The 25,689-nt window shown below is 49.8% G+C and overlaps 10 protein-coding genes across 10 annotated transcripts; 7 read left to right on the top strand and 3 right to left on the bottom strand.

Annotated features, from left to right (window-relative positions):
* Positions 1-564: 564 nt before the first annotated feature.
* Positions 565-2,498, top strand: ACHE_31033S (FGGY-family carbohydrate kinase; the record flags this gene model as incomplete). The annotated part of the gene is made up of 3 exons (XM_043277716.1): positions 565-738; positions 806-1,366; positions 1,446-2,498. The coding sequence occupies 3 exons, from the start codon at positions 565-567 to the stop codon at positions 2,496-2,498; spliced, it is 1,788 nt and encodes a 595-aa protein (XP_043135568.1).
* Positions 2,499-2,898: 400 nt separating this feature from the next.
* ACHE_31034A (calcium/hydrogen antiporter) lies at positions 2,899-6,487 on the bottom strand (the record flags this gene model as incomplete). The annotated part of the gene is made up of 5 exons (XM_043277717.1): positions 2,899-3,163; positions 3,225-3,388; positions 3,452-4,381; positions 4,446-6,271; positions 6,361-6,487. The coding sequence occupies 5 exons, from the start codon at positions 6,485-6,487 to the stop codon at positions 2,899-2,901; spliced, it is 3,312 nt and encodes a 1,103-aa protein (XP_043135569.1).
* A 950-nt stretch (positions 6,488-7,437) lies between these two features.
* On the top strand, positions 7,438-8,856 carry RPT6 (proteasome regulatory particle base subunit RPT6; the record flags this gene model as incomplete). The annotated part of the gene is made up of 4 exons (XM_043277718.1): positions 7,438-7,672; positions 7,769-8,444; positions 8,521-8,749; positions 8,827-8,856. 4 exons carry the CDS (start codon positions 7,438-7,440, stop codon positions 8,854-8,856), a joined length of 1,170 nt encoding a protein of 389 aa, XP_043135570.1.
* Positions 8,857-11,266: 2,410 nt separating this feature from the next.
* ACHE_31036S (uncharacterized protein) lies at positions 11,267-13,120 on the top strand (the record flags this gene model as incomplete). Its single annotated transcript, XM_043277720.1, has 3 exons — positions 11,267-12,859; positions 12,923-13,015; positions 13,070-13,120. 3 exons carry the CDS (start codon positions 11,267-11,269, stop codon positions 13,118-13,120), a joined length of 1,737 nt encoding a protein of 578 aa, XP_043135571.1.
* Positions 13,121-13,520: 400 nt separating this feature from the next.
* ACHE_31037S (putative ubiquitin fusion degradation protein (Ufd1)) lies at positions 13,521-15,857 on the top strand (the record flags this gene model as incomplete). Its single annotated transcript, XM_043277721.1, has 1 exon — positions 13,521-15,857. One exon carries the CDS (start codon positions 13,521-13,523, stop codon positions 15,855-15,857), a length of 2,337 nt encoding a protein of 778 aa, XP_043135572.1.
* A 387-nt stretch (positions 15,858-16,244) lies between these two features.
* Positions 16,245-17,265, bottom strand: ACHE_31038A (transporter YIP1; the record flags this gene model as incomplete). The annotated part of the gene is made up of 2 exons (XM_043277722.1): positions 16,245-16,841; positions 16,915-17,265. 2 exons carry the CDS (start codon positions 17,263-17,265, stop codon positions 16,245-16,247), a joined length of 948 nt encoding a protein of 315 aa, XP_043135573.1.
* A 347-nt stretch (positions 17,266-17,612) lies between these two features.
* On the bottom strand, positions 17,613-19,366 carry sam50 (SAM complex subunit SAM50; the record flags this gene model as incomplete). The annotated part of the gene is made up of 4 exons (XM_043277723.1): positions 17,613-18,826; positions 18,882-19,068; positions 19,140-19,256; positions 19,334-19,366. The coding sequence occupies 4 exons, from the start codon at positions 19,364-19,366 to the stop codon at positions 17,613-17,615; spliced, it is 1,551 nt and encodes a 516-aa protein (XP_043135574.1).
* Positions 19,367-19,649: 283 nt separating this feature from the next.
* Positions 19,650-20,609, top strand: UBC6 (ubiquitin-conjugating enzyme E2; the record flags this gene model as incomplete). Its single annotated transcript, XM_043277724.1, has 3 exons — positions 19,650-19,676; positions 19,746-19,825; positions 19,883-20,609. The coding sequence occupies 3 exons, from the start codon at positions 19,650-19,652 to the stop codon at positions 20,607-20,609; spliced, it is 834 nt and encodes a 277-aa protein (XP_043135575.1).
* A 3,213-nt stretch (positions 20,610-23,822) lies between these two features.
* ACHE_31041S (uncharacterized protein) lies at positions 23,823-24,185 on the top strand (the record flags this gene model as incomplete). Its single annotated transcript, XM_043277725.1, has 1 exon — positions 23,823-24,185. One exon carries the CDS (start codon positions 23,823-23,825, stop codon positions 24,183-24,185), a length of 363 nt encoding a protein of 120 aa, XP_043135576.1.
* Positions 24,186-25,336: 1,151 nt separating this feature from the next.
* ACHE_31042S (uncharacterized protein) lies at positions 25,337-25,504 on the top strand (the record flags this gene model as incomplete). The annotated part of the gene is made up of 1 exon (XM_043277726.1): positions 25,337-25,504. The coding sequence occupies one exon, from the start codon at positions 25,337-25,339 to the stop codon at positions 25,502-25,504; it is 168 nt and encodes a 55-aa protein (XP_043135577.1).
* Positions 25,505-25,689: the final 185 nt, after the last annotated feature.

The raw sequence follows: 25,689 nt of genomic DNA on the forward strand, positions 1-25,689 counted from the left end.
ATAGCAACGTTTGCGGATCTATGATGATACTAATAGCCTAATACCCGGAGATCCCTGTCGTGGATCGCAATTGAGTTGGAATATCGGTGTTTTCCATACTAGCCATTGGCCGGAGGATAGTAATCCGCTGCTGTTCAAGATTTTGATAGATGGGAAAGTTGGATGCTTGCTCTGGGCATAGCATTTATGTGTTCTGCGAAACACATGACTCCACCGTCCGATTTCCCCACGAATTAATGTCATCAACCCCCACTGGGTCCGATGCGGTCATAGCTCCCTCTCGCCTGGTAAATCCGGTCCCGCCACCAATCCTGTCCTGGATATATCTTTATTTATATGCTTTCCTCTGTAACAACCTGCTTTTCGTCCAGATATTCTGAAGTACAGACGACTAGCAGAGCATCTCCTGTAAGCTCGTTGCCGCTCTTGCGGGAAGAATTTCCCCAATTCTTTGAGTCTAGTTAGCTGATAGCATTGAAACTACCCAGGAGAAAGGATTCTTTCTATCTTCGACACAACTTTTCGAAAAAGCTTCCAATCATCTTTCTTTCCTCCGTAGCCATCATGGCTTCCCCTCACCACCGTCCTTCCCAGCAGGGCTACAGTCACCTCGATCATTTCATCGGGATCGACGTTGGCACCGGCAGTGCCCGTGCTTGCATCATTGACGCAAAGGGTGATATCGTCGGTTTATCCTCAGAAAACATTGGTCTCTGGCAACCGCAGCAGGGATACTATGTAAGTTAGAGAGCAGAGCTTGAGTTCTTGCTCAGGATCTTTACTGACCCAATGGCCAAACACGTAGGAACAATCCACTACTGACATCTGGCGTTGCATCTGTCTTTGCGTCCAGCGAGCCATCGACCAGAACAATGTTGCCCCTGAATCAATCAAGGGTATCGGCTTCGATGCTACATGCTCATTGTCCGTTTTCTCCAACGTCAACAACGAGCCAGTTTCCATAACAGGCCCCGACTTTGACTCAGACCGCAATGTCATCCTTTGGCTGGACCACCGTCCGGTGGAAGAAACCGAAGTGGTGAATGCCACTCAGCACAACCTGCTCCGCTACGTGGGCGGCAAAATGTCCATTGAGATGGAGATCCCCAAGGTGCTGTGGTTGAAGAACCATATGCCCAAGGAACTCTTCGACAAGTGCAAATTCTACGATCTGGCTGATGCACTAGCATACATCGCGACCGGCGACGAGAAGCGAAGCTTTTGCAGCGTCGTATGCAAACAAGGTTATGTTCCCGTCGGTGTTGATGGAAGTGTGAAGGGTTGGCAGGAAGATTTCCTTGCAGATATTGGCCTCAAGGACCTTACAGAAGATAACTTCAAGCGGATGGGTGGAGTCGACGGGGTGGTGAGCCTGTTTCTTTACAATCGTTTCAGAAGCTTTGAATTAGGGCCTTGAAAGCTAACCTATTCTTCCATTTCTTTAGAACGGTGATTACCTCAGTGCCGGTGAACTCGTCGGTCACCTTTCCGAAAAGGCAGCCATGGAGCTTGGCTTACCAGCAGGAATCGCTGTTGGTAGCCCTGTCATTGATGCATACGCTGGTTGGATCGGGACTGTCGGCGCCAAGGTTGATCTTGAATCGGGTCAGCTGAGCACTGATGTCGCGAAAAACGACAAAACTCAAGCCTTTGGGCGTCTTGCGGCTGTGGCGGGAACTTCTACCTGCCACCTTGCCATGTCCCCTGGCCCTGTTTTCGTTCCGGGAGTTTGGGGCCCATACCGCGACACCATCCAGCCTGGATATTGGATGGCCGAAGGTGGCCAATCTGCAACAGGGGAGCTCCTTAAGTATGTTATCGAAACTCACCCGGCCTACCATCAGGCAAAATCCATTGCAGAGTCGTACAACGCCAATATATACGTCTATCTGAACGAGCACTTGAAGGAGATGGCCCAAGAACAAAAGGCCCCCAGTATCTCCTATCTGGCACGCCACTTCTTCTTCTATGGTGATCTCTGGGGCAACCGCTCTCCCATCGCAGATCCGGGGATGAAAGGTTCGGTCATTGGTCTCAGCAGCGATAAGACGGTTGATGGTCTTGCCATCCATTATTATGCCACGCTTGAATTCATTGCGTTGCAGACAAAGCAAATTGTCGAAACCATGAACGAAGCTGGCCACAAGCTTACATCCGTCTTCATGTCTGGTTCTCAATGCCAGAATGACATCCTGGTTGGACTGGTTGCTACTGCCTGTAACATGCCCGTTGTGATACCGCGGTACGTTCATGCCGCCGTATGCCACGGAGCTGCCATGTTGGGTGCCAAAGCAGCCAGTGCCGATGATGAGGGGAAAACCGAGGACCTATGGGATATCATGGACCGATTTAGCAAGCCTGGAAGGAAGGTATCCCCGTCCACGAATCAGAACGAGAAGGCTCTGCTCGACGTGAAGTACAAAATATTCCTCGAGCAATGCCATAAGCAGCAGGAATATCGCGCACTTGTCGATCAGACGGTGAACTCGTGGAAATAAAGCGGATAATAGATGTATGATTATGTTATGGCATAGGTGACTGAAAGAAGGTATTTCAGGAGGATTAGAGAAAAAGGTGATCTGAACGAACCAAATGTACTGTAATATTGGGCAACGTTTTACGATAATCAAGAATTTCAAAGCCAAAAAAAAAAAAAAATCATTTCAGTGATGCGCATTCTAAAGGTAAAGCCGTAAAAATAGACTTAGAAGGACCTAACGCCAATCTGTAACCAGACCGTTGACCGAAGCTATCAAATCCCATCGCGTGATGTATACAAAGGGGTAGTCTATCTCATGATGTACATAGTGCTAAGCATATGATAATTGTTCCAATCTCCGTCCCTTCCTTCTTCCTTGATTTGAACATTCGTTATCAATACTTACGCAGATGCGCATCTCAATACGCGTTTCCGCTACTAGATCGGCCTATGGTGTAAAACTTCTCGGCCCTGTCAGCGCTGAGGGCTAGTGTATCGAACCGGTCCACACCCATGGTCTCTAGGTTACTGTAGCCGGATAGGTAAAAACCGATGATCACAACAAGATACGTGAGGACAAGGATCGATCCCTTGAAGTAGTTGCTCTTTCCTTCTCCGTGAACGTAGGATAGAAGGAAGACGCAGAGTATGACGCAGATCATGTCCCATTGAGGAAAGATAAGGCTAGATTAAGATGCGTCAGCAAATTGTTGATGCCTTTTATGGGCTTGGAGAATTTATATACTTGAATGAGTGATTCAAGAGCTCGGATTGGTCGATTAGACGGCCGTAGAAGGCGCTGAACAAGACCAGGGCTGGGATCTGTAGAAGGCAGACTTGTAGTGCGTAGGCCGAGCCGATCTCCATGGACAATGCGATGTTTCCATTCATTGCAAAGGAAATAGCGTTCTTAATGATGTCGTTCATGAGTAAATCGAAATGGTATAACAGGGACGGGAATAAGCAACATACCAAGAATTCCGTGGTGTTGGGAACCAATGCAAAAAGCGTGATACCCAAAAACTTTTCATCAATGTCAACACTCTCCAACACCACATCTACAGTGTTCACGAGGATTTCAGCGATGATTGCATAGAGCACCGTAGCACCAAGAAGCACGATGGAACTCTTGGTTCTACTCCAATTGGGCGCATCATGGCCACCGCTGGCATGCGCGTGTTCGAGTCCAACGTCCTCGTTCTCAAGAATCGCCTTCACTGGGTCAGGGGTTCCCTTGTCCTTACTATTGGTTTGGCGCAAGGGAGGCTGTTGAATTGATGGCTTCCGCGCTCGAGCTGCATCACGAGCAGCGACAGCTGCAGCCGTAGCTGCGACTTCTGTTACCTGGCGGACCAGGTTTTCATTATCTTGGCTGGAAAGACCGCTGAAATTTTTTAGTCCTGCTGATTCGGGGCGCGGAGGAACGAGATACGGAGATTTGTTGTTATCACGACCAGCGCTCGATGTCGATTGCTCCAACGTGTCGTCTGGATTGATGTCCGGCAAACCAACTTGCTTCAAGGACTGTCCCAGTATCCGTTTGTACAACTGGGACTCACGGATGGAAGCCTTAGCGTTGGGGCTCACACTGCTAGACGCTTGTGGTCCATCAGGGAACAGAAGGTGTCTCGGTTCGTAGGGAGCTGGATCCTGAGCAATAGCCACAGCCCTCTTTTCTTCAGCTTCGGTAGCCCATATGAGGGCAGCATGAGTTCTTAGAGTAAACCATAGACCTATCACATAGGACAGGAACAAAAACAATGCGGCAAACCACGAGTAGGGTTGAACAGCCTTGCGGAAGAACTTGTCATTGACGGCAGGAACTTGAGAAAAATAGCAACGACGGCAATCGCTGCTAACGGCGCCCGCGACTGAACTGCAAGAGCGGCAGTTTAACTCGTGCTAGTAACATGAAGGGTCAGTCCGGGGATACAAGGGCAAGTAGCTAAAACAAGTGGAAACTCACGCTGCCATAGATTTGGTAGAACAACGTAGGCCCAAATGCAGCGATTACAGCGAACATCAACATGGTGGACGTCACTCCGGCAGATTTCACGTTGAACCGTTGAGTCTTGCGCTTGATAGCACCAAAACACATGGACAACCCAGGGAGGAATAGAATGCCGGCGAAGATACTACCGATGATACTGCCTTCAACAAGCTGGGCTTTACCCTCGGTCAAAGCGACACAATAAAGATAGACCTCTACTATAGTCGAGAAGAAAGCATTTATGGCCGCACCCAAGCCCATTGATGACTGTGCGGATATCGATGCCACAGCCTGGCCAATGAAATATGCCAATGGGATGATGGAAATGAGGGAAAGCATGAAAATCAAACCTGGATGCGTCAACGGGGATTGCAGGCCAAGAGTTTGACTCAGGAAGTAGTAATCAAAGATTGCAAACAATACCACGCAGAGGAGGTTGATTAAGAAGATGTTTGTTCCGTCCACAGTATATTTCCAGTATCTTAAGCCGGCCGCACGGTATGTGCACAAGAGTATGGATGAAGAAGATGACGACGAATCAGAGTTGGGTCGCGTACTTGTTGCATCGGAATGGAATGACAGAGCAAGAGGATGTCGACGGAGATGGTTGAGGAGGACAGTGGTGACACGGGCCATCGGGATCCAGAGCACGAGCAACCAGCAGACTAGGGAAACCAGGAGCATCAGGGGTCCAATGAGGAAATAGAAGAATGTATAGAAGACGACCCGACCCAGAGTCCACTTTCCACGACCGAACAAGCGTCGTTTGGGGTGACTTAAAGAGAGATCTCGATGATGGCCTCTCTGCGGCCGGCCAAGGAGACTGTCCTGTTCACCTGCAGAGTCAACACTGTTCCTACGCCGGCCAACCAGAGACCGATTGTTGCGAGGGCCAAAGAAGAGCCCTCCATGCTCAATGTCGCCGTTCTGCCATTGTTCATATTCGCTGATACTGCGCCCTTCTCCTTCGTCTTCTTCAGCATAGTGTTCATCAGTCTCTAGCTGGACGAAGGACCCGAATGGATAGAGAATATACCACGAAAGGCCTGCGAAGACCCTCCCATATGCCACCGCACTTGGTGAATATGCGAAAATGAAGCATGCCACTGCGCCCAGAAGAGCGGCAAGAGCAAGCCACCATCCAAAGAAAAGCGACCACAGCAGGTTGGTCAAGAAAAGCATCATGCTCACTCGACCTCCTGGCGAGGAGTGGATATCACCTTCTGCTGTCTTCTCCACCGACCGACTCTTTTTGTACAATGCAGGCTTCCATATCCTTATACCAAAGGGATGTGTTTCATTGATCGCCTGTTGGCGGTCCTTGAGCGTGAAGCTTTCTGCATCACTGGTCGTATCTTCATCGTCAATCTCATGGTCATGGTCAGTACTATTATCACCTCCATTGTCATCTGGCTGCGAAGGCGATTCTGCTTCTTCTTGAATTCCCAACCCAGGGCCCGGTAAGCCCGACTCATCTGCGAGGTTAGTGTCGGAGTCTGCTCGCGCCAGGGTGGTAGGTCGAGCACTCAATCTTCGTCTCAAAGTCGAGCTTTGTGTGCGCAGTGGACGTATTCTCGGGGATGGTTGCGGATTGTTCGCCTGCTTGATGGCTATGTCCTCCTGGACCTCCTTGACGTCGTCATCGGTGGAGAACTCCTGTCTCTTGTGTGGTTTTTGTCGCTTGAAAGACATATGGCGCGAGATAGAAGGCTTTCTCGGTCTATCAGATTGTTGTTGCAAGGGCGCTATTGATGGCGACTGCGAAACAGGCATGCGACTGGAACTTTCTCCTTCTTCCGGGTCTGCAGGTTCCAATGTACCTGTCGCAAAAAATGTGAGCTAAATTTGAGCTTTCATTGGGATGATCCGTAAGAAATTGAATGATGCGCACCGTAGCTTCTCCTACTCTGTCCCGGAGGTCTCGCTGGTCGGCGACTGGCCCCAGTTCCAGAAGGAAGATTCTCAGCTTCTGAAGGCATGGGATCAGATGAACCAACGCCTGTTCTATAGGAATCCATATCTTTTCACTTTTCTTCTTTTGCTTCTTATCCTTTTATTTAGGGGGGGGGGCAAAGAATGCTGAGACTGCAACAAAAAGGGATACGAAACGGAGGAGCCCTTGATAAGGCAAAGAGAAAAAGGAAGAGGCGAAACACGGGGGGAAGAAATTTACAATAAAGTGACCAGCACTTAAGGCAACAACAGAAGCAAAGAATTTCCGGCTAGTTGTCGTCTTGGATGAGAAATGGCATGGTGTTCTCTTTTAACACTGCCGTCGGAGCGTCAGAAAGAGGCTGGCTAATTCAAGCCGCGGAAGACGTGAGAGCATCAGACAAAAGCCACCAAGGACAGGACAGGTGTAGACTTTCTGCTCATTCAGAGAAAGAGAAAGATATGAAATCTGGTCTGTTTAAATAAATAAATGATTCTGCGTAGATAGTATGTACTGCCATCCCCCGCCGTCAGCTGAGCGAGTTCCAAGAAAATAAATAAATTGAATGGTTTCATGGATGATGGCATGAGTGTATGCTTTACCGCTTTTGATTGGCCCACTGCCCCAGCTGCCATGGAGAGCGGTCTTGACCAATAAAAGCCTGTCTTGTGATGCAGATAAGGAATGAAAGTGCTGACTCAGCGTCTGACCGCAATGATGTGCGTGATTGCACTGCCATATATTATGTACCTCAGGCAGAAACAGTGGCTAGTGGATTACTGAGATCAGCGCTCAAGCCACACGCCGACTCCAACAGCAGCTGTTTGATGACAGCCGCTTGACTCCATCCAACCCATCCAACCCGCTCCTTTACCTCTTCCTCCCCTTCACATCGGTATCCTCCCATTCTCTCGACTTTTCAATTACTGATCACTCTATTTCTTCTATTCTGGGAGCTCCTGTCAACGTCTTTCCCCTAAAGCTCCGAGTAGTGTTGTCCTGGGTGCTCGAAGGAGCGTGTCTCGTTCACCCATCATGGCGCTCGACAACTACTACCGCAACAAGATCGAGAGCATGAAGCTCGAGATTATTCAAGGTCAAGCTGTCTTACGTCGACTGGAAGCACAACGAAATGACTACAACTCAAGAGTACGCCTACTGCGGGAGGAGCTGGGCCTTCTTCAACAGCCCGGCTCCTACGTCGGCGAAGTGGTCAAGGTGATGAGTACCAAGAAGGTTCTCGTCAAGGTTCACCCAGAAGGAAAATATGGTAAGTTTTCGTCTGGGCGGAATGAATTCTTTTTGGGTTCTGTTGCCACAGGGCGTGGAACGTTTGGCTGACACGGTCCGTTTTTCTCTTCTACAGTTGTCGACATTGCGGATGGCGTTGACATTGGGAAGCTCACCGTGGGCAAGCGGGTGGCCCTTTTGTCCGATTCCTACAAGCTCGAAAAGATGCTCCCGTCCTCTGTTGACCCCCTGGTTTCGCTCATGATGGTCGAGAAGGTTCCCGACAGCACATACGACATGATCGGTGGTTTGGATCAGCAAATCAAGGAAATCAAGGAAGTTATTGAGTTGGGTCTTAAGCATCCAGAGCTTTTCGAGTCGCTGGGTATCGCACAACCCAAGGGAGTTCTTCTATACGGGCCTCCCGGAACCGGGAAAACGCTCCTTGCTCGAGCAGTGGCTCATCATACGGACTGCCGGTTCATCAGGGTTAGTGGATCCGAGCTGGTCCAAAAGTATATCGGTGAAGGAAGCAGGATGGTCCGTGAACTATTCGTAATGGCACGAGAGCATGCTCCGAGTATCATCTTCATGGACGAAATCGACAGTATCGGTTCCAGTCGTATCGATTCTGCCGGCGGTGGAGACTCGGAGGTGCAGCGTACTATGTTGGAACTGCTCAACCAGCTGGATGGATTTGAACCCACCAAGAATATCAAGATTATTATGGCCACCAACCGATTGGATATCCTCGACCCGGCCTTGCTGCGGCCGGGACGGATTGACCGGAAGATTGAGTTCCCCCCACCGTCGTAAGTAACTTACTTCTTCCCCCTTGTCTTCTTGGAATGTATAAGAGTGCTGACCTCCCACCTCGTCAATCACCAGGGTGGAGGCTCGTGCGGATATTCTCCGGATTCATTCCCGGTCAATGAATCTGACCCGTGGCATCAACCTGACGAAGATCGCAGAGAAGATGAACGGTTGCTCTGGAGCAGAGTTGAAGGGTGTTTGCACGGAAGCAGGCATGTACGCCCTGCGAGAGCGGCGGGTGCATGTCACCCAAGAGGATTTCGACCTGGCCACCGCCAAGATCCTTAACAAGCACGATGACAAGGTATGTCATCCCATCTTCTTTTGTTTCTGCCTGTCTTCTTTTACCTTGGTTCTGTGGGATGCTGATTGATTGTGTAGGAAACTGCTCTTGGCAAGCTTTGGAAGTAGGCGGCTGGGCATGGCGACTTTCCTTTCTGGAGAGATGGGCACTGGTGCACGACGACATGTAATACTACTCTGCATACTACCTTATCACTAGTTATTCTCCATCTATCTGCAGGGATTGAGGTCTCCCTTTCCTTCCACTTGAGGGTCATGCAATGTACTCCGTAGCCGGATGATTGTGATTCCACGTGATTAATGACGTGGTACGAAATACTGTACTCTATATATGCAATACTATCATGGCTGCCTTGTATGGAACCTTTATTTTATAGGCTTTGGGTATCAGCACAGAAGAGTGGCAGTACTAGGATCTTTCCCGAATGAGAGTGAGGAACAGCAGCTTCGTCCATGCACGTCAAGAGTAATGATGACGGATGGGGCGTTCTAATTGGATATATCAGGAAACTGACGCCAGCACAAGCGAAGCGATGCACTGCTCTTTGTTTGCGTATTGCTTATGCACAATTACAGGTCGGCATGCTTGTCAACTCATGTCTACAAGCGTGTTCGACCTTGAATAGTTCGTGTATTGTCACTGCTGCGTTTACATACCTCATCGCACATACTTACCCCATGTTTCCTTTGCCCAGCTGGAGTTCGCCGCCCAATGGTCGCCTTTAGTTCCTCCGGGACAATATATCGAGACATGATACCAATGGATGCAGTGAAGATGGCGAGGCCAACCAATGAGCAGAATAGTTTTCTACATATGCTGGATATAGACAATGGAGTTTGAGGTATGGGACATGCAACAGTCGCTTCAAGATAAGACATAATTCTGGAGAGAGCGAAGCGGCAATAAAACATTCCGGTGTGCATATACATGTTATGCGGAACCACTTTAGGAGATGAAGGAGTTGGGAGCTGTATATTAAAAGGGTGTATTTTGGTGTATTCTTGTGGATGTTTATAGATATAAAGCATCTTCAGTTACGGTTAAGGTGTTTTCCCCGAGCTTATTGGAAATTGACGGGCCAATTCTAGAAGCAACCCTACATAGTACAGAGTAACAGAAACCATAAGAACAACACAAGAGCCAAGACATTGTGTGGCCTTTCTGGCGTCACCCAAGTTACTCCGTATTCTGAGCACAAAGGATTTTCTGTTTGAGCACGCAGAATGCGCTGTACTCCGTCGATCCTGATAACTCGGAGGAGGGTGGGGGGAACAAGTGAGGACTCCGTATGGCATCAATATCTTGGTCGGGATCTGCAGACCATCACTCCGCTCTCCGTACTCCGTTACAGCAACCATCCCGGAGGCGGCGGAGCAAGACCAAGAGCAACATCGGCTTCCTGCCGACAGGGGGGAATGACCGGGGAACATCTCACGGACTATGTAAGTGGTTAATACTTGGCACTGAGAGGCAGTGTACTCTGTACGGAGTACGGGGTGATTATTCGGAGAATGGATCCCGGTAATCCAGTCCGGGGTTTCCACGGAGAGAGCACTATGTACTCCGTATCAGATTTGAATGAGTTGAAGTGTTCGAGTAATGGAATGTCGTTATCCCATTATGTACAAAACGTTATCTAGTACAGGGTCATCTGATCGCCTGCATATTTTTTTTGGCTTATACACACAGCAGGCTTGGCACTTGGCGGATCTGAAATGGTCAAGAATTGCCAAGTAGCCAAGAACCAATAAACCTGCTGTGATCTGCCGTGGCATTTGTGTATGCATTGCAGGGGATAAATTAGACTATGTTAGGATCATGATAGTCTTAGCAGGGAGGGGAGTGCATAGTGTACTACTAGGAGATTACATAGGGTACACCGGAGTCGAATGGAAGCCGCCAAGCGCGTGACCGCGGATCTTTTCCAGCGTCTCGGCGTCAGTGGGGCATGCATTTTTCCTTTTTTGGGTGTGTATTGTAAGTTACAGCGCGGTATCCTTATCCTCTCACTTTAAGTCCAGCTAATTGAAGGCCGCCAGATCAGCATCCATCCCATCTGCATTCTGCTGACTGATTGATTATAATGCCACTGCATCTTTACCCCCCAGACAGAAAAAAGAAATTATAAGTCCGAGAGGGTGGAGGGATGCATTGTCCGGGGTGAGGTCATCCTGTGTACAAGTATATAAACTTAGTACCCGTTACCGGTCAGTTCACCAGATCTACAACTACACCGGTATCTCTATACAAACTGTATAGAGTCATAGTTTCCAATCTCGGCTCTGTTTTCCAGTGTCCATTTTCCTTCCTTTTCTTCATTCATTCTCCATTGAACTTATTCTCACTGTTGCACTCGTACAATACGGAGCTATACTAGCTAAGAAGCTTATTTCGGTGAGTTGACCCATCGTGATCGCACCTGAATCGTATTCAACGGCCTTAAATACTAATACTGTGCCAGCTCCTTGGACATAATTCCATCTCCTATCCATTTGGCTACTACTCCCGTAGGTTGTCATGGCTCAGACAGAACTCTGGTCAACATTGGTCACTGCTATCGACCCCGGTAATCACAAAGCCATGCCGGCTGTCCTTCAATCTACCATCGAATTACTTGAGACGGAGCTCGTCAAGGCCAAGGCCGCTCTCCAGGAAATCCAACCGCATGTTGCTGCGACGGCTATCCAGCGGGACGAGCTGGCCATCGGGGCCATGGCCGCTTACCGCCAACATCTCATCGCACGAGCCCCCGACTTCTATGGTTCTCGTCGCCTGTCAGCCAAGGAAATCGGCCTAGAGCCGGTGGTGCATGAGGTGGCATCTGACAGTGAGGAGAGTGATGTTGAGCAGCCACCATGCACCGTGACTGTGATGCCGCCCAAACGGGCCTCGCTCGTGGACCTGCTATCCAATGGCTTGATTCTCGACCATATGGCTCCGTATCTGTCTGCCTCGTCACTGCTGGCTCTGTCGTCGACTTCGCGCTTTATCCGGTCAATGGTTCTCGACACACCCTATGTGTTTCGTCACCTCGACCTTACTCAATGTTGCGGCGCCCAGGCCGCTCCCTTGGGTGCTGCTGCGAGCGTGCCCATGGATGAAGGCATGGTGACAGAAGATGAATTCTATGCGGCGCCTTTGAGGGGCGTCTTTGACAACCTAGCACGGCGATCGATCCTCCAGAGCGTGCGAACCTTGATTTTGGATGGTCTTTCCGTCCCGGCTGATGTAGTCGGGGATATTGTGTTGTCGGATCGCTTCAATGTCAATATTTTGTCAATCAGGGACTGCCAACACCTCAACGAGCGGAAACTGATGCAGGTCCTCCAGTATGCGGTGCGGCCAACGCGCCCTCCGGGAACCCCGCGAGTCAAGGGCATTTACCACTTCACCCCCATGGAGAACCAACCTCGCGCCCCTGTGCGGCCTCGATATCGCGATTGGTGGGCCTCTAGATGCCAGCCGCCTAGTGCCACGCCTCCGCCAGTGAAGGAGCCCACTCTGGAACCAGCCCAGTCCCAGGTGCAGAATGCCTGGTATCGCCCATCCGGCCAACTACTCAAAAACAATGTCGACGAGGAATGGGCGAGAACCATTGAAAAATGCGAAGGCATCATTGCCTTCGATGCAGTCTTATGTCGCGCACCTAGACACAACCTAGTTTCATCCACAAATCAGCCAGAAGGTCGATCTCTGAGGCCAGCCATTGCTACGGTAGCCCTAGGACCTCAGGGCTGTGACAGCTGCAACACCTGCCCCGAGGCTCCGGCTATTTGGGGCCAATCCGCTCTCGATAACTTTCCTTTACTCACTCCCGTGCCTCTCCATTCGTCCTCCATCAAGGCCGCCAAGCGTCCTGTCCTGTACTCTGACGAGAACCCGGCTTTTATTGCCCGTTGCACGGACTGCATAACCGATCGACGGTGCCACCGCTGCAGTAAGTGGTTTTGCTCCGACTGCTTGCCCCAGCCCGTTCGGATCAGGGCCAATCTCTCGCCACATCAAACGGCAGTCCAGGGGTCTGGTAGCGCCAGTGGCAGCGCTAGTCCAGTGCCGGAACAGGAGCTTGAGCATGGTGTTAGCAAAGACTGCTGGGAATGTGGTCCAACAGTAAGTGACATTATATCAGCCGGCATGGCATGATGAAACTGATCGCTAATGATGAGATGGCAGTGCATGAGCTGCAAGCTTGAAGTCGAACGAAAATGCCAGAACTGCCGTGGTGAATATTGTATCGAGCATAACGAGGGTTGCTCTGACCATATGGTAAGCTGGATCTCCTCCAGCAAGATCGGAAGATCAAAGACTGACTGCCTCTAGTGTGATTGGTGCAATACAAGCGCACGCCATCGCTTGAGGGGCTTCAATTGATTCTGTCAGCGATCAATTTTGTCCAATGCATAAACCGATTCTTATCTCCCATTCCGATGTGTGTATTTCTTGTTTTTTTGTTACTTGTTTAATGTCAATTCAGCTGGCGTAAGCATATGGGAATCCGCGTTGATACCATTTTGTAAATATTTCTTGATGCAGCACATCTGCGAATCAAAACTCCTATCATTTCATGACAAAATGACGTTTTTGTATAAAATAGATCGGACTTACTAATTTTAAACCTGCGGCGGCGATATTCTCCGCTGACAGCGGGTGGTATCTTCCAGAAGGCACGCAATGCTTCTGGAGCAACTCAAATGCTTGAGATGCGGTTTCGACAACATCTTCCAAATTTCCAACTTTTCACACCGTCACTTTTTATCCATCTTCCCTTCACATGATGGCTGGTGCCGAAGACTCCCTGCGCTGGTCATCGCAATTCATCGTCACCCCGCCACCACAGACCCCCCGACTGCCCGGCGATAAGATCACATTACCACAACGCGCCCTCGAGGAATTGCTCGCAGTCGCCCCTATCCAGGAGGTATCCCCGCGAGGCGCGCTCATACATACCCGCGCCTTCGATCCGTTCAACCCGCATACCTTTGCCGCCGAATCGCGAGCCCGCGAACAGGACGCCGATCGCCAACACCAACTCCCTCATCCGCTGACATTCCGCGTCGTGAACCCTCAGAATGGCCGCGTGATATATGCTGGGATTCGGGAGTTCTCTGCGCCGGAGAACGAGGTTGGTTTAAGTGCATTTCTTCGGGATGCGCTGGGGATCGAGGAGTCGCAGACCAACAGCGAAGCATCGGATGTTGAGCAGTCTGGGGCTATGAACGGGGTAAAGACTCAAGGACCGACCGTCACGGTACATGCGAAGCAGTTGCCGAAAGGTACCTACGTTCGCCTCCGCCCACTCGAGGCAGGTTACGATCCGGAAGACTGGAAGGCGTTGCTGGAACGGTACTTGCGCGACAACTTCACAACATTGACTACCGGCGAGATCCTTGCTGTATCTGGAGGACGGAATGAGTCGTTCAGGTTTCTGGTTGACAGGGTGGAGCCTCAGGGCGACGGGATCTGTGTCGTTGATACAGATTTAGAAGTAGATATACTGGCTTTAACAGAAGACCAAGCCAGAGAGACATTACGGAAGCGGTTGGAAAAGGAGTCTCGCGCGCCTGGGAGCAAAGGAGGCAGCTCGATTGGAGGCGCACTTAGCCTAGGGGAGACCATCACAGGCCAGGTAGTGCCTGGGGAGTATGTCGATTATGAGCTTCGCGACTGGAATCGCGAAGACACCATTGCCGTCGAAATTGACGTTTTGGATGATGATACCAACGTGTCTCTCTTTGCCAGCCCTTTCTCTTCTCGCCAACGGAACCGGCCCAGGGATGACGAGCATGTCTTTGGTGACTTTTCGAGTCAGCCGTCGAAACGCATCAAGATCGCGTCGACCAATGTCGAGTTGGAAGGGGCAGAAACCCTGTATGTATCTGCGCATGCTTTCCCTTTCTCCACACGAGATGCGACAGATGCGGGTCAGAAGACGCCCGCGCCGTACAAACTACGCATCGTGACGAACCCTTCAGAGTCGGAAGATATCGAGAAAGAAGACGAGTCGGGTCCTCAGGATCCTGAAGATGTTCAATGCAAAAACTGTCTGCAATGGGTGCCTCAAAGGACATTAGTCCTACATGAGAATTTCTGTTTCCGGAACAATGTGGTCTGCCCTCAATGCCGCAATGTCTTCCAGAAGAGGTCCCCAGAATGGCAAAACCACTGGCACTGTGAGCACGATAATTCTTATGGCAATGATGCCGCAAGCAAGGAAAGTCACAACAGGATATTCCACGAAACATGCTCATGTTCAGCTTGTGGATTCGAGGCAGAAGGTCTTCCACGACTGGCCCAGCATCGTACGACCGTCTGCCCCGGAAAACCAATATTGTGTCGATTCTGTCACCTCGTGGTTTCCCAGCAAGGCGAGTCGGAGCCTGACTTACATGACCCTGAAGTGCTACTCTCGGGCCTTACGCCGCATGAGCTTGTCGATGGAGGACGTACTACGGAATGCCATCTATGCAACAAGATTATCCGACTGCGCGACATGAATACACATCTGCGCCATCACGATCTCGAACGCTTATCGCGACCACCACCTCGTATCTGTTTGAACCAGAACTGCGGGCGCACGCTGGATGCACGGAGCGGAGGCGTGAAGAACGACTCCCTAGGCCTATGTAACATCTGTTTCGGACCGCTATACGTCGACACCTACGATCCAGATGGAAAGGCACTCCGCCGCCGCATCGAGCGCCGATACCTCTCGCAAATGATGACCGGCTGCGGGAAACAGTGGTGCCAGAACGAGTATTGCAAGACCGGAAAATCCAACAACAACACTAATAACACCCAACCGCCAACCATGACCACTGCGAACATCTTAACCGCAACACGCCCACTGACCAACGCCATCAACTTGCAACCAGATAGCACGCCCAACACCGCACCATTCTTCTTCTGCACTGACCAAACTGGTCAGCAGCGCCGCACTATGGCTGAGATGCTAGCGGCAGAAGGGGATGTGACTTCTGGTGGGAAGACGTATGATCTGGCTTGGTGCGTTGCTGCTGTTGAAGCTACAAGTGGGAATTTGGATAGGGCAAAGGAGTGGTTGGATAATTGGGCACCGTCGAAGGGGGAGGATGTTCGAGCTGTTGCATAAGCTATAATGGGGTTGGGTACGGTTGCATGAATGTGTAATAAGTAGTTCATTCTAACTATATGATTTTGATGAAGATAAACATGCATTTGCGATGACAGCAAGAGTTGAGTACATAAAGACAGAGTTCCACATTCCTTAAACCATGATAATCTTCCCAATTACCCATAGTATAATGCAAGGAAAGCTTTATATTCGTCATATTCATCAATGCTAATATAAAGAACCCACGCTAATTGACATTTCAAAAAGAAGTTCCCCAATGTCGGATACGCGATGGCAAACGCAAACCACCCATACCATATTCAATTAAGGATCGCCCAACCCATAGGAGAAAAGCAGGTACAGCGACCAAAGGAAAGATAATTACAGAAGACCAACTGCCATCAATTAAGCAGTCCCGGTCTTCGCAGCGAGTGTCCCACTCCCCCTCGACGAGAAAATCCCCATAATTCCAAAGACGACGTAAAACAGCGCCAACGGATATGCGACCAGTCCTCGCATACCGCGCATCCTGGCCACGGCACAGAACATCCCCGACGAGCTGTACGTGCACCACCCCACCGCAGCGGTGGTCAACAAGTATCCGAACATAGTATCCATGGGTGCCAAGATGCCAATCAGGCTCGTCATCACAAGAGGCAAGAAACAGTATCCCAGCACACTCGCGGAGCGGGGGAACGTCAAAGTCGCCGAGAAGTGGCCAACGGCGGTGGAACCCTCCGGCTTGCTATGCGGGTCGTAGTTGGTTGGGTCTGCTGCGTTGGGGCTTGCGGATGTATCAAGGGCAGGGGACATGAGACTGAGGATTAGATGTAGGGCGACGGTGCCGAAGACTGCGACGCCGTAGATGTAGCCGTAGAAGACTTTACCGGAGAGGAGGAGGAAGGTTCCGTAGAGGACGATGTAAAGGAGGGCGCCGTAGAGATCGCTATCGTCCATGAGGTGTTGATCAATTCGAGCGAACGGGTTCAACACAGTCAATGTCTTTTTTTTTTTTTTTACCCAGGTCAGCTCCCGGTATTGTACTTGTATGCCTTTGCGCGATTCCTCGACTCACCTTTGTCCGAATGTGCTCAAAATTGACGCCCAACTCCTCCAACAGTGGTGGCTCTCCTTCATACCCTTCTGTCCCAAACGCTGCCAGCCATCCCGTCCTTAATCCACCCTGCTCACCCATCCTCCCACTCACTCCTGCGGCCGGAGATCCAAAACCCCCGTAGCCACCGGTCCCGCCCCCGGGATACGCCTGGGCAGCAGGATAAGGGGGGGTCCCGAAGCCGCCGCCATATGCTGCTTGAGAAGGTGTCGTGTGTCCGGATAGAGAGCTGTAAGATGAAGGGAAGAACTGGAGGTTTTGCGCAGAAGCCTGAGCTCCGTATGGTTGCTGCTGCGGATAGTATTGGGCCATTGCGGCCAGTTGGTAATGAAGGTCGCTGAGTTTAGGGAATATGGGTAACGACTAGAAGAATTGTATGTATTTTAGTAATGGTCGCAGAGAGCTGGACAAGTCTATCTTTATTATGGCGATTGTTCGTTTCGTGAGGACAGATCGAGGACAGATCGAGGACAGGTTGGGAACAGGTTACACGATTGAACGTCGATTGTCTGACTAATCATATACAGTAACTACAAATAGGGTTTAGCGCCATTTGTCTATTGCATGCAATCAAAATCATGGTCTTCCTTTGGAATGACTAGAAGAATACATTTAACGCTACAGAAATTTGTCCAAGCTTTTGCATGATACAGATTTTTTTACAGAAAGTTGATGCCGATTCCCAACTGCAACCCCTTTCGTCCTTCTTCGCCCTTCCGCAACCCCAAAGGAAGAGAGAAGTTCAATTCAAATCTCGCAACTGGATGAGCATAGACAAGTCCAAAGCCAGCAGCGACGCTAGGCATTTCATTGGCCAACTCCGAGATTGTAGAAGTCATGGCATCCTGGACCTCTACACTGGTGGTAGGGGTGCTCTGGTTCGAGGTCCGGAGGGGCAGCAACCGACCACCGTTCACGAATGCTTGCAGACGTAAGGGCTTCCCAGTACCAACGCGGGGCAGTGGGAAGAGCAGATTGGCACTACCAGCGGCGTACACGTCACCTCCCACGGCATCAGCTCCATCATGAGGACCAAGGCCACAGAGACGGAAGCCACGAACGTCGGTAGGTCCACCAAGGAAGAAGCGGTCATTGACGCGAGACAACTGGGGCTGAGATTTGAAGTCAAGTCCTAGAGGATAGAGAATGCCAGCACGGAACCCAGTGGTGAAGCTGATGCCACTATCACCTTTCATGAACGGGATTGGGATCGGCAGGGCTCCCTGTGTCTCAACTTCAGATTTCCAGAAAGAAACGTCGCCTTTCAATGGACCCAAACCAGCTAATTCGTTAAAGGTTTTGGCGTAGTATCCGCGAGACGGAAGCAACGGGTTATCTCTCTGGTCGTTGGCCCAGCTGTGGAAGACACTGCTTTTCACGCTGTCTCCAGCATCTGCGCGAACGGTGGGCGATGCCTGTTCAGCCAGACCCGTCATCTGTCTCCAAAATCCGTTGTAACCAAGTTCGTGGCGGTGTCCGGACCGGTTCAGCCAGCGGAGCTTGCTCCAACCTCCCTTGACAACCTCCTCGTGACTTGCCCAAGACTTCTGGGTAGAGCTGGCAATCCCGCCGATTTCAAAGCGGAAGTCTGGGTCACTAAGGATAGGGCTTTCAAAGGCTGCCTGATAAGCCGACCTTGTCCTAGTGCCCAAAGAAGCGTTTAAGTTCAACGTTTCGGCGCCGCCAAGAACGTTGCGCCAGAGAAGGTTACCATAAGCAGAGCCCTCCGTATTTCCGAGGTCGGTTCCGGTCTTCAACAGAACGCGGGATTTCTCTTTAGCCGCTAAGTAGACGTCGATATTGGCGAGTCCTGACCTCACGTCTGCATCCGGACTCTGGTCAAGGTATACCTGGATTGGCTCTTGGAAGAGGTCTAGACATCATGTTAGCTATATTATTCTATCCAAAGGATCGTAGGTAGGTCCAACCGAATCTGCTAAGCTTTTCGGCGCGTGCCGAGACTTCTCGCAAAGCCTCAGCAAGGGAGTATGGCCTATTTCTGTTCGCGCTCAACAATGGGTTGAAGATTCGCTCCAGGAAGCCTCTGCGCGTGTTGGGTGCATTTACGACCTGGATAGAAGAGATAGCACAGGGGAGAGTCGAGTTTTGATCGATCTGATATCATATCCCACCGGTTAGCCGGGAGCTCTTAAACAGTGAAATAGACGTCCCAGAAAAGAACATACCAATTCCCCGAGCCGTGTCTGAGCCTTCTGATAAATTGCTCGGACCCGTTCGTTCATAGCCTGCTGTTGCTCCTCCTGCACCTTCGGATCCGCACGCTGCTGGAGACGCCCGAAGATCTATAGGCACGCACGCACCGTCGTTAGCTAGGAGAAACTTAAAGAAGAATAGCCCAATGCAGGGGCGCATGACATACGTCGTCATCTTCGGCAGACAGTGGAGAGGACATTGCGACGGCTGCAATGGTCCAGAGAGACCGTGGGCAGGCTTTCTCGGATAATGATGCCTTCTTCCGCCGGAGCTGCGAAAATGGGAGGGAAGCCGCGGGACACGTGACCATTGACCCTCCTGGCCGGTCGCCTTCTCCGTCAGTGCCGTTACTGCGCGACTGAAGCTATCTACTGTCGCTGCTAGAGATCCACTCTCTACTTCTCCTTCTCTTTTTTCCATTATCTTCGTTTCATTCGCCTATCTATTTCATTTGAGATTCACAACTATAACCACCAGCACAGATGGCGACAAAAGCAGCGTATAAGCGGGTAAATATTACTGGCTTAAATGATCAAGCCATGCGATGAAAATCCATTCAATGCTAACGATCGAAATAGCTCACCCGTGAATACCAAAATATTCAAAAGAACCCCCCTCCTTACATCATCGCACACCCCTCAGAGTCGAACATCCTCGAGTCGGTATTGCCGCATCATTTCTCTTGCCAGTTGGAGACTAACATGACTTTTTAAAGATGGCATTATATCCTTACCGGCCCTCCGGGGACACCGTATGAGAATGGGCAGTACTGGGGTACTCTAGTGTTTCCCCCGGAATATCCTTTCGCGCCTCCAGCCATTCGCATGCATACCCCAAGTGGTCGATTCCAGCCGTCTACTCGACTTTGCCTCAGCATCAGTGACTTCCACCCTAAGTCCTTCAACCCTGCATGGGAGGTGTCGACCATCCTTATCGGACTTCTTTCTTTCATGACCAGCGAGGAGATGACGACTGGTAGCGTTAGTGCATCTGAGCCGGAACGAAGAGTCCTGGCGGCGCGATCACGATGGTGGAACTCCACTGGTGGGGGCTCTCATGCCAATGCCACCCCGGGAGTGACACCTACAGCCAAAGGTATTAACAACGTGAAGGCTGGTGACGGTGGACTGAAGTTTCGCACTGAGTGGCCGGAATTAGACGAAGAAAATTGGAAATGGATGAAGGACAACCGTATCGACTCGACGACTGGGCAACTCATTCCCGACCTGAATGCGACGGCGAACAAATGCTCTCCTGAGACTAATGCACTGCGCAGACGTGCTTATGGTACTAGCAATCGAATCGGAAACGTTATGGAGGGAGGCCATGTCGCACGGGAGGCCGGTCAGAGCTGGGTGCAACGCAATAAGATATGGATTGGTCTGGCCGTTATCTTCGGCTATGCATTGCTTACGAGACTGGTAAATGATGTTCAAGGATAAGATCTAACACGCCCCTTTGCTTTTTCTTTCCCCCTTCTTTATGTTAGTGATGCGGATGCTTTGTTGTTTTCTGTCATTTCGAGGTTCTTTCTGACCCTCCCTCTGACCCCTTATCCTGCTCCTTCCATTTGCGATTTGTTTCACTCGATGCTTTTTGATTATTCTATTCGTCAGCATGGTTTCCTTGGTGCATCTCATGGTTCATGGCGTCTTGAGGAAGGGATCGGCGTTCTCTTTTTTTTTTTTTTCTTTTAGCTATTTGCCGATCTTATGAGATCATTACCATTACCTTGGCTAGGAAAGCATTTGAAGATAGGCACCGAGAAGGAAAGAAGATTCGATGCGCCAATCTTCACATGATGCTGTTGTCAAGGACATAGAAGTCTTGAATAGCATGCATAATCAAGCGTGTTATCACTGTCTCAACATCTGCTACTTTCCACTGTTGTATGTATTTGTTCATGGATAATGGCTACTTCCAGAAAGTGTAGAAGAATCGGCAAGGCCTGTGAGCTTCCATTTTCCTGTTCATGAACAACTCTACCAAAAGTGAGCTGCGTCAAGCCCTAAGTAAACTAACCCCTCAGTGGAAGGTCCACCTGCAACTTTTCGATCGGCCCGGTCTCCTCTGGTATTAGCGAGAAATTTCTCAAGCCTGGATGCAGGAGAAGATGCCCCCGTAAAAATAATGCTGTCCCAATTAAAGGATTCTCTCCCGGAAACGGACCGTGTTTGTCCGCAACTATATACTGTCATATACATCGTGTTATATCCAACATCGGACGGAATAGTCCGGCCAATTATTGTCAGAAGGACATGCCTTCAAATTAAGAGGTTTCAGCACCGTCACGAGAAGATATCCTCGCGCGCTTCATACGGATCACTCTTCTCTCACAATATGAGGTCCTTTAGCGCTGCGCACGAAGCTACAGCCTCAACCCCATGCTTGAATTACTACTCTCCGAGCTCAGATCAATCCAGATGGTATGTAATACTGAGACGGCAACCTCCCAGCCGTACATCAAGGATTGGGGGCTGAGAATTGACCCCCCAACTTCCACTAAAGCATGGATAGGAGGTCTGCTAGGAGAATCCAGCCAAGCAGCTGTCTTGCAGCGCCACAACTCGATCCACTGACATGTGCTCCTCGCGGACGCAGTTGACTTTGACTGGACCGGCCCTTGTAGATCGTATAGCCAAGACCAATGGAATCACTACCCCGCCATGCAGCCAGGCTGAGCCCTTGTTTAACCATCATTTCCCCGCAGAATTGAGGCCTCACCGTCTTTTGGTTGAGCAAAGTAGCGGTTTGGCCTGAGATTGGGAGAATCTGGGGAAGCAGATCTGTTCATTTGCGGGAAGGAGGCAGAATATGAATAGAGACAAACCATATTCGGAGTCTGTTTCTTTCAAAACACATTGAATCTCTATGACTAGTTCGTGTATCCTATCTTCCACCAGCTTTGAAATTACTATGTCAGCACCCAAGCAATCCCACCAACACCAGGAATATATTGATCCTCTGATGGCAAGTAAGATTGGAATGGATGATTGCATAAACTGCGCCAGGAAAGTTGATACGATCAATACTTCGATGGCATCACAGCCTCCATGGACACTAGGGGACCCAACTCCCTTGGGACTGGGAGAGTTTGTTTTGGTGACCTTTGTGTTGGCTCTGGTTAGCCTTCAAACTCAAGGTATCAAGGTGCCAAATATCATTATCGGGCCGTCATTAGCTTAGGGCGGAGTCGCCCAGTTTGCCGCTGGCATGTGGTATAGTGGCCATGCATTATTCTCCCAATAATACAAAGACACAGTTAAGTGAAGTAGGGAAATAGCCATTGGTAACACATTCGGCGCAACTGCCTTCGCTTCCTATGGAGCCTTTTTCTTCGCCTTTGAATTATCCCGACACCCACCTTTGGCGTTGAGGCGGAATATTCAAGCAAACAGGAATACAATATCGGACTTTGGACCTTCCTGATGGCATGGCGTTTTTTGAAATATATATCTAAACATTCGTTACTGACCCAGATTAGCGCTGGTTTATCTTCACAGTCCTGCTGACCCTGTGCACCATGAAGTCCACGATGGCCTTCTTCACTTTTCTCTGTGTCGTTGATTTAGCCTTCCTTATGATGGGGATTGCCCATCTTCTGACAGGCCATGCCGGCAAGCCTCATTTGCTGCTGACCAAAGCTGGTGGGGGTTTTGCACTACTGGGCATCGTTCAATGCTTGGTACATCATGTATGCTGGTCTGGCAGCAGAGAAAACAAGGTATGGACAGCACAATCACCGAGCCATGATCAAAGGAGAATACTGACAGTAGCACTTAGCTTTGTACGCGTTCCCCTCTTTCATTTCCCATGGGGGACATGGAGCAAAGGCGGAACAAATTCAGAATGAGCGGGGTGAGGATCGAGTCTAACGGATTAAGAGGAAGCGTCTTTTTTTTTTTTTTAAGTTGTCAAAGGACAGAATGTTTACAAGTACACGATGCGGGAAGCTGTGCGGGCCGCATGTTCCGCATGGCTTACCGGCTTTTGCTAAGAAACTGGGGAAATCCCCGCAATTTCTGGGGTCTGATCCGGGGTAAATGAGAAACACATTTCAATATATCAAATGAACCTTTGTAGTGCATGATTATTTTATTTTCCTCTTGTCCATAATGCCCAAGCGAGTCATATCTCCCACGCGAAGTGAACAACCCCAACATCGGTCTTCTCGAGAAGGGCTTCCTGAGAGGCTTCCTGGCTGATTTTGATGCTATCAATTGCTGCGGTAAACGTGCGTGAGCCTCGCAGAAATCCATTTGCATATTCGTGCCCTTTTTTCTTCTCCTCAAGAAATGCTTCAGAAGCTTTGCACCGTGTTTTTTATATTCTGCATAATCATGCAGCCTACCCTCGTGATCAATCGCCCCAATTCGAGCAGCGCTCTCTCGGAAGAGTTGCAAAATATCTCAGAGGACGTGACAAGCCACCAGTTGTATGTTCATATACATTCGCACCTAGGTCTGCAATATTATCCATGGACTTCAACTCGCTGCAACAAAAATCCTGCACCGTGGCGTGCAATCGATCCTTTCAATGGCATCGACTGTTGCTGCAAACTCAACATCGATATTCGACTGTTCTTGTTTGCTTTCATATTTCTTTGTAGTTCATTCCACAATTCCAAGGGCCCCTAAGGTGATGTCTATTCCTCGATGGTCTCCGGGGATGGCACTGGTAGTGATCCAAACACTACGCATTTGCAGTGCATCCCAGCCCAGGCCAACCAGTTAACTGGCACTTCTTCTTCGAAGAATGCCAATATGCTAATCAGATTTACTGCCGATGCGCTGGAGGTCGGGGAGATTATCCTGCAGGAGAACCTGTGTGCTAAAAAGTACTTCAAGTATCCGGAATTGACCGAAAAACTCTTTGCCGGAGGATGGATGCGTACTGAAGATTTGGCAGTGTGGCATCCTAATGGAGCAATTCAGATCTTGGACCGCGCAAAGGACACCATCATTAGTGGCAAGCTTAATCCCGTGGGCTATAAGCTTAACATCACACATTTATACTAACCATCTCGGAAGGAGAGAATATCTCGTCAGTAGCCGTGGATAATATTCTCATGAAACATCCGAACATCATCGAAGCTGCTGTGATCGGGTCCCGGACGAGAGAGGGGGAGAAACCCTCGTGGAATTCATTACCACGACACCTGGTTCAAAAGTAAAGGGTCAAGATGTGATTAGCCTGGGTCCCTGAGAGCTCTAATATGGGTAGGTTCATGGTTCCTTGGGAGGTTCAGATTGTTCAGGAGCTACCCAAGACCAGTACGGGAGAGATGCAGAAAAGTGTTCTTCAATAGCAGGAGAAAAGACGGAAGCGAGCTGTCAATTTGTAATTTGCCTTCATGTATGATGTTCTTGTTGAATGAAGTGTTTTACACATCACATGTCCTCGTAGGACCCTTGTTACATGTAAAAATACCAATGCCTTCACTGCTCATGTACATGCACTTGAGTGGCCTGGCAATGCAGCAGATATACTGTGAAGGTAGTACAGGTACTGGTGAGATTGGGCGACAAATCTGCTTTCTAGTGAAGGTTCCATTGCAATATAGAAATCTGCTTTACAAGTCAGTGAATGGGAGGTATCATCCTTTTCTTTGGCATACAATCGAAGCATAATTACATCACAGCTTACGACCGATAATCTACCAACTCCAGGACTATCATGGGTAATAAGTAATCCTTGTAATCCTAAGTGGTGTTATTCTATATGGGTATCTACTGACATGACATCTGTTTAGGTAGTATATAGACCTCCGTTCGCAAATACCTCCCGGCTTCGAAAAGGAAGCGCTAAGTGTACTTCATCTTACACTACGGCAGTAAGTTCTCACTCGGAGAGCATCGACAGCGACTGGGCCCTGCAGCATATCACTGGGAACTCCTCTTCAAAGACCCTGTCAGCAACAGTTGCAACGCTTACGATGTTACTGATGCCATTGACCTTGACCCTATGACTGGCGAAGACCGCAATCCGGAACGAAACTGGATTCTCAGGTGGAATATAACGTTGACATGCTGCAACTCAGTCGTCTTCTTGGAAAGGCGATGATTGGTAAGGTGCCAAATGAGATCACCGATGGAGAGATACAGGCGCATCTTGATCCAATCCCGCTACCGGTCAAGAATGCGTGCCAGAACAGAACTGCGTTAGCTGGATGAGAGATGCTATTCAGAAGCTTCAAGCGCAGGGCAACGCAGAACAGTTTGACATTGGCCAGTTCGCAACGGATGCGCTCGCTTTTGCGGACGAGTCTCTGAAGGATCCCAGTCAGACTCCTACAACCGGCCCATGCACCATCAGTTACACCCGTCGACTCATGTAGGTCAAGAAAATAGGACGATTTCGGACTAAGGAGGTTACGACTGCGGAAGAGATCGGGTTCGAGACAAAGAAGGCTGGAGGCACAAGGGGAAACAAGTTGTATTTTCCCTCCCTTTTCTTTGTTCAGTAGTATATGACCGATGCCAATACCAACGCCATCGTGTATTTACAGTGTCTAGAAGAATA

The sequence above is a fragment of the Aspergillus chevalieri genome, chromosome 3 (assembly GCF_016861735.1).
Source record: "Aspergillus chevalieri M1 DNA, chromosome 3, nearly complete sequence".
NCBI classification, from domain to species: Eukaryota; Fungi; Ascomycota; class Eurotiomycetes; order Eurotiales; family Aspergillaceae; genus Aspergillus; species Aspergillus chevalieri.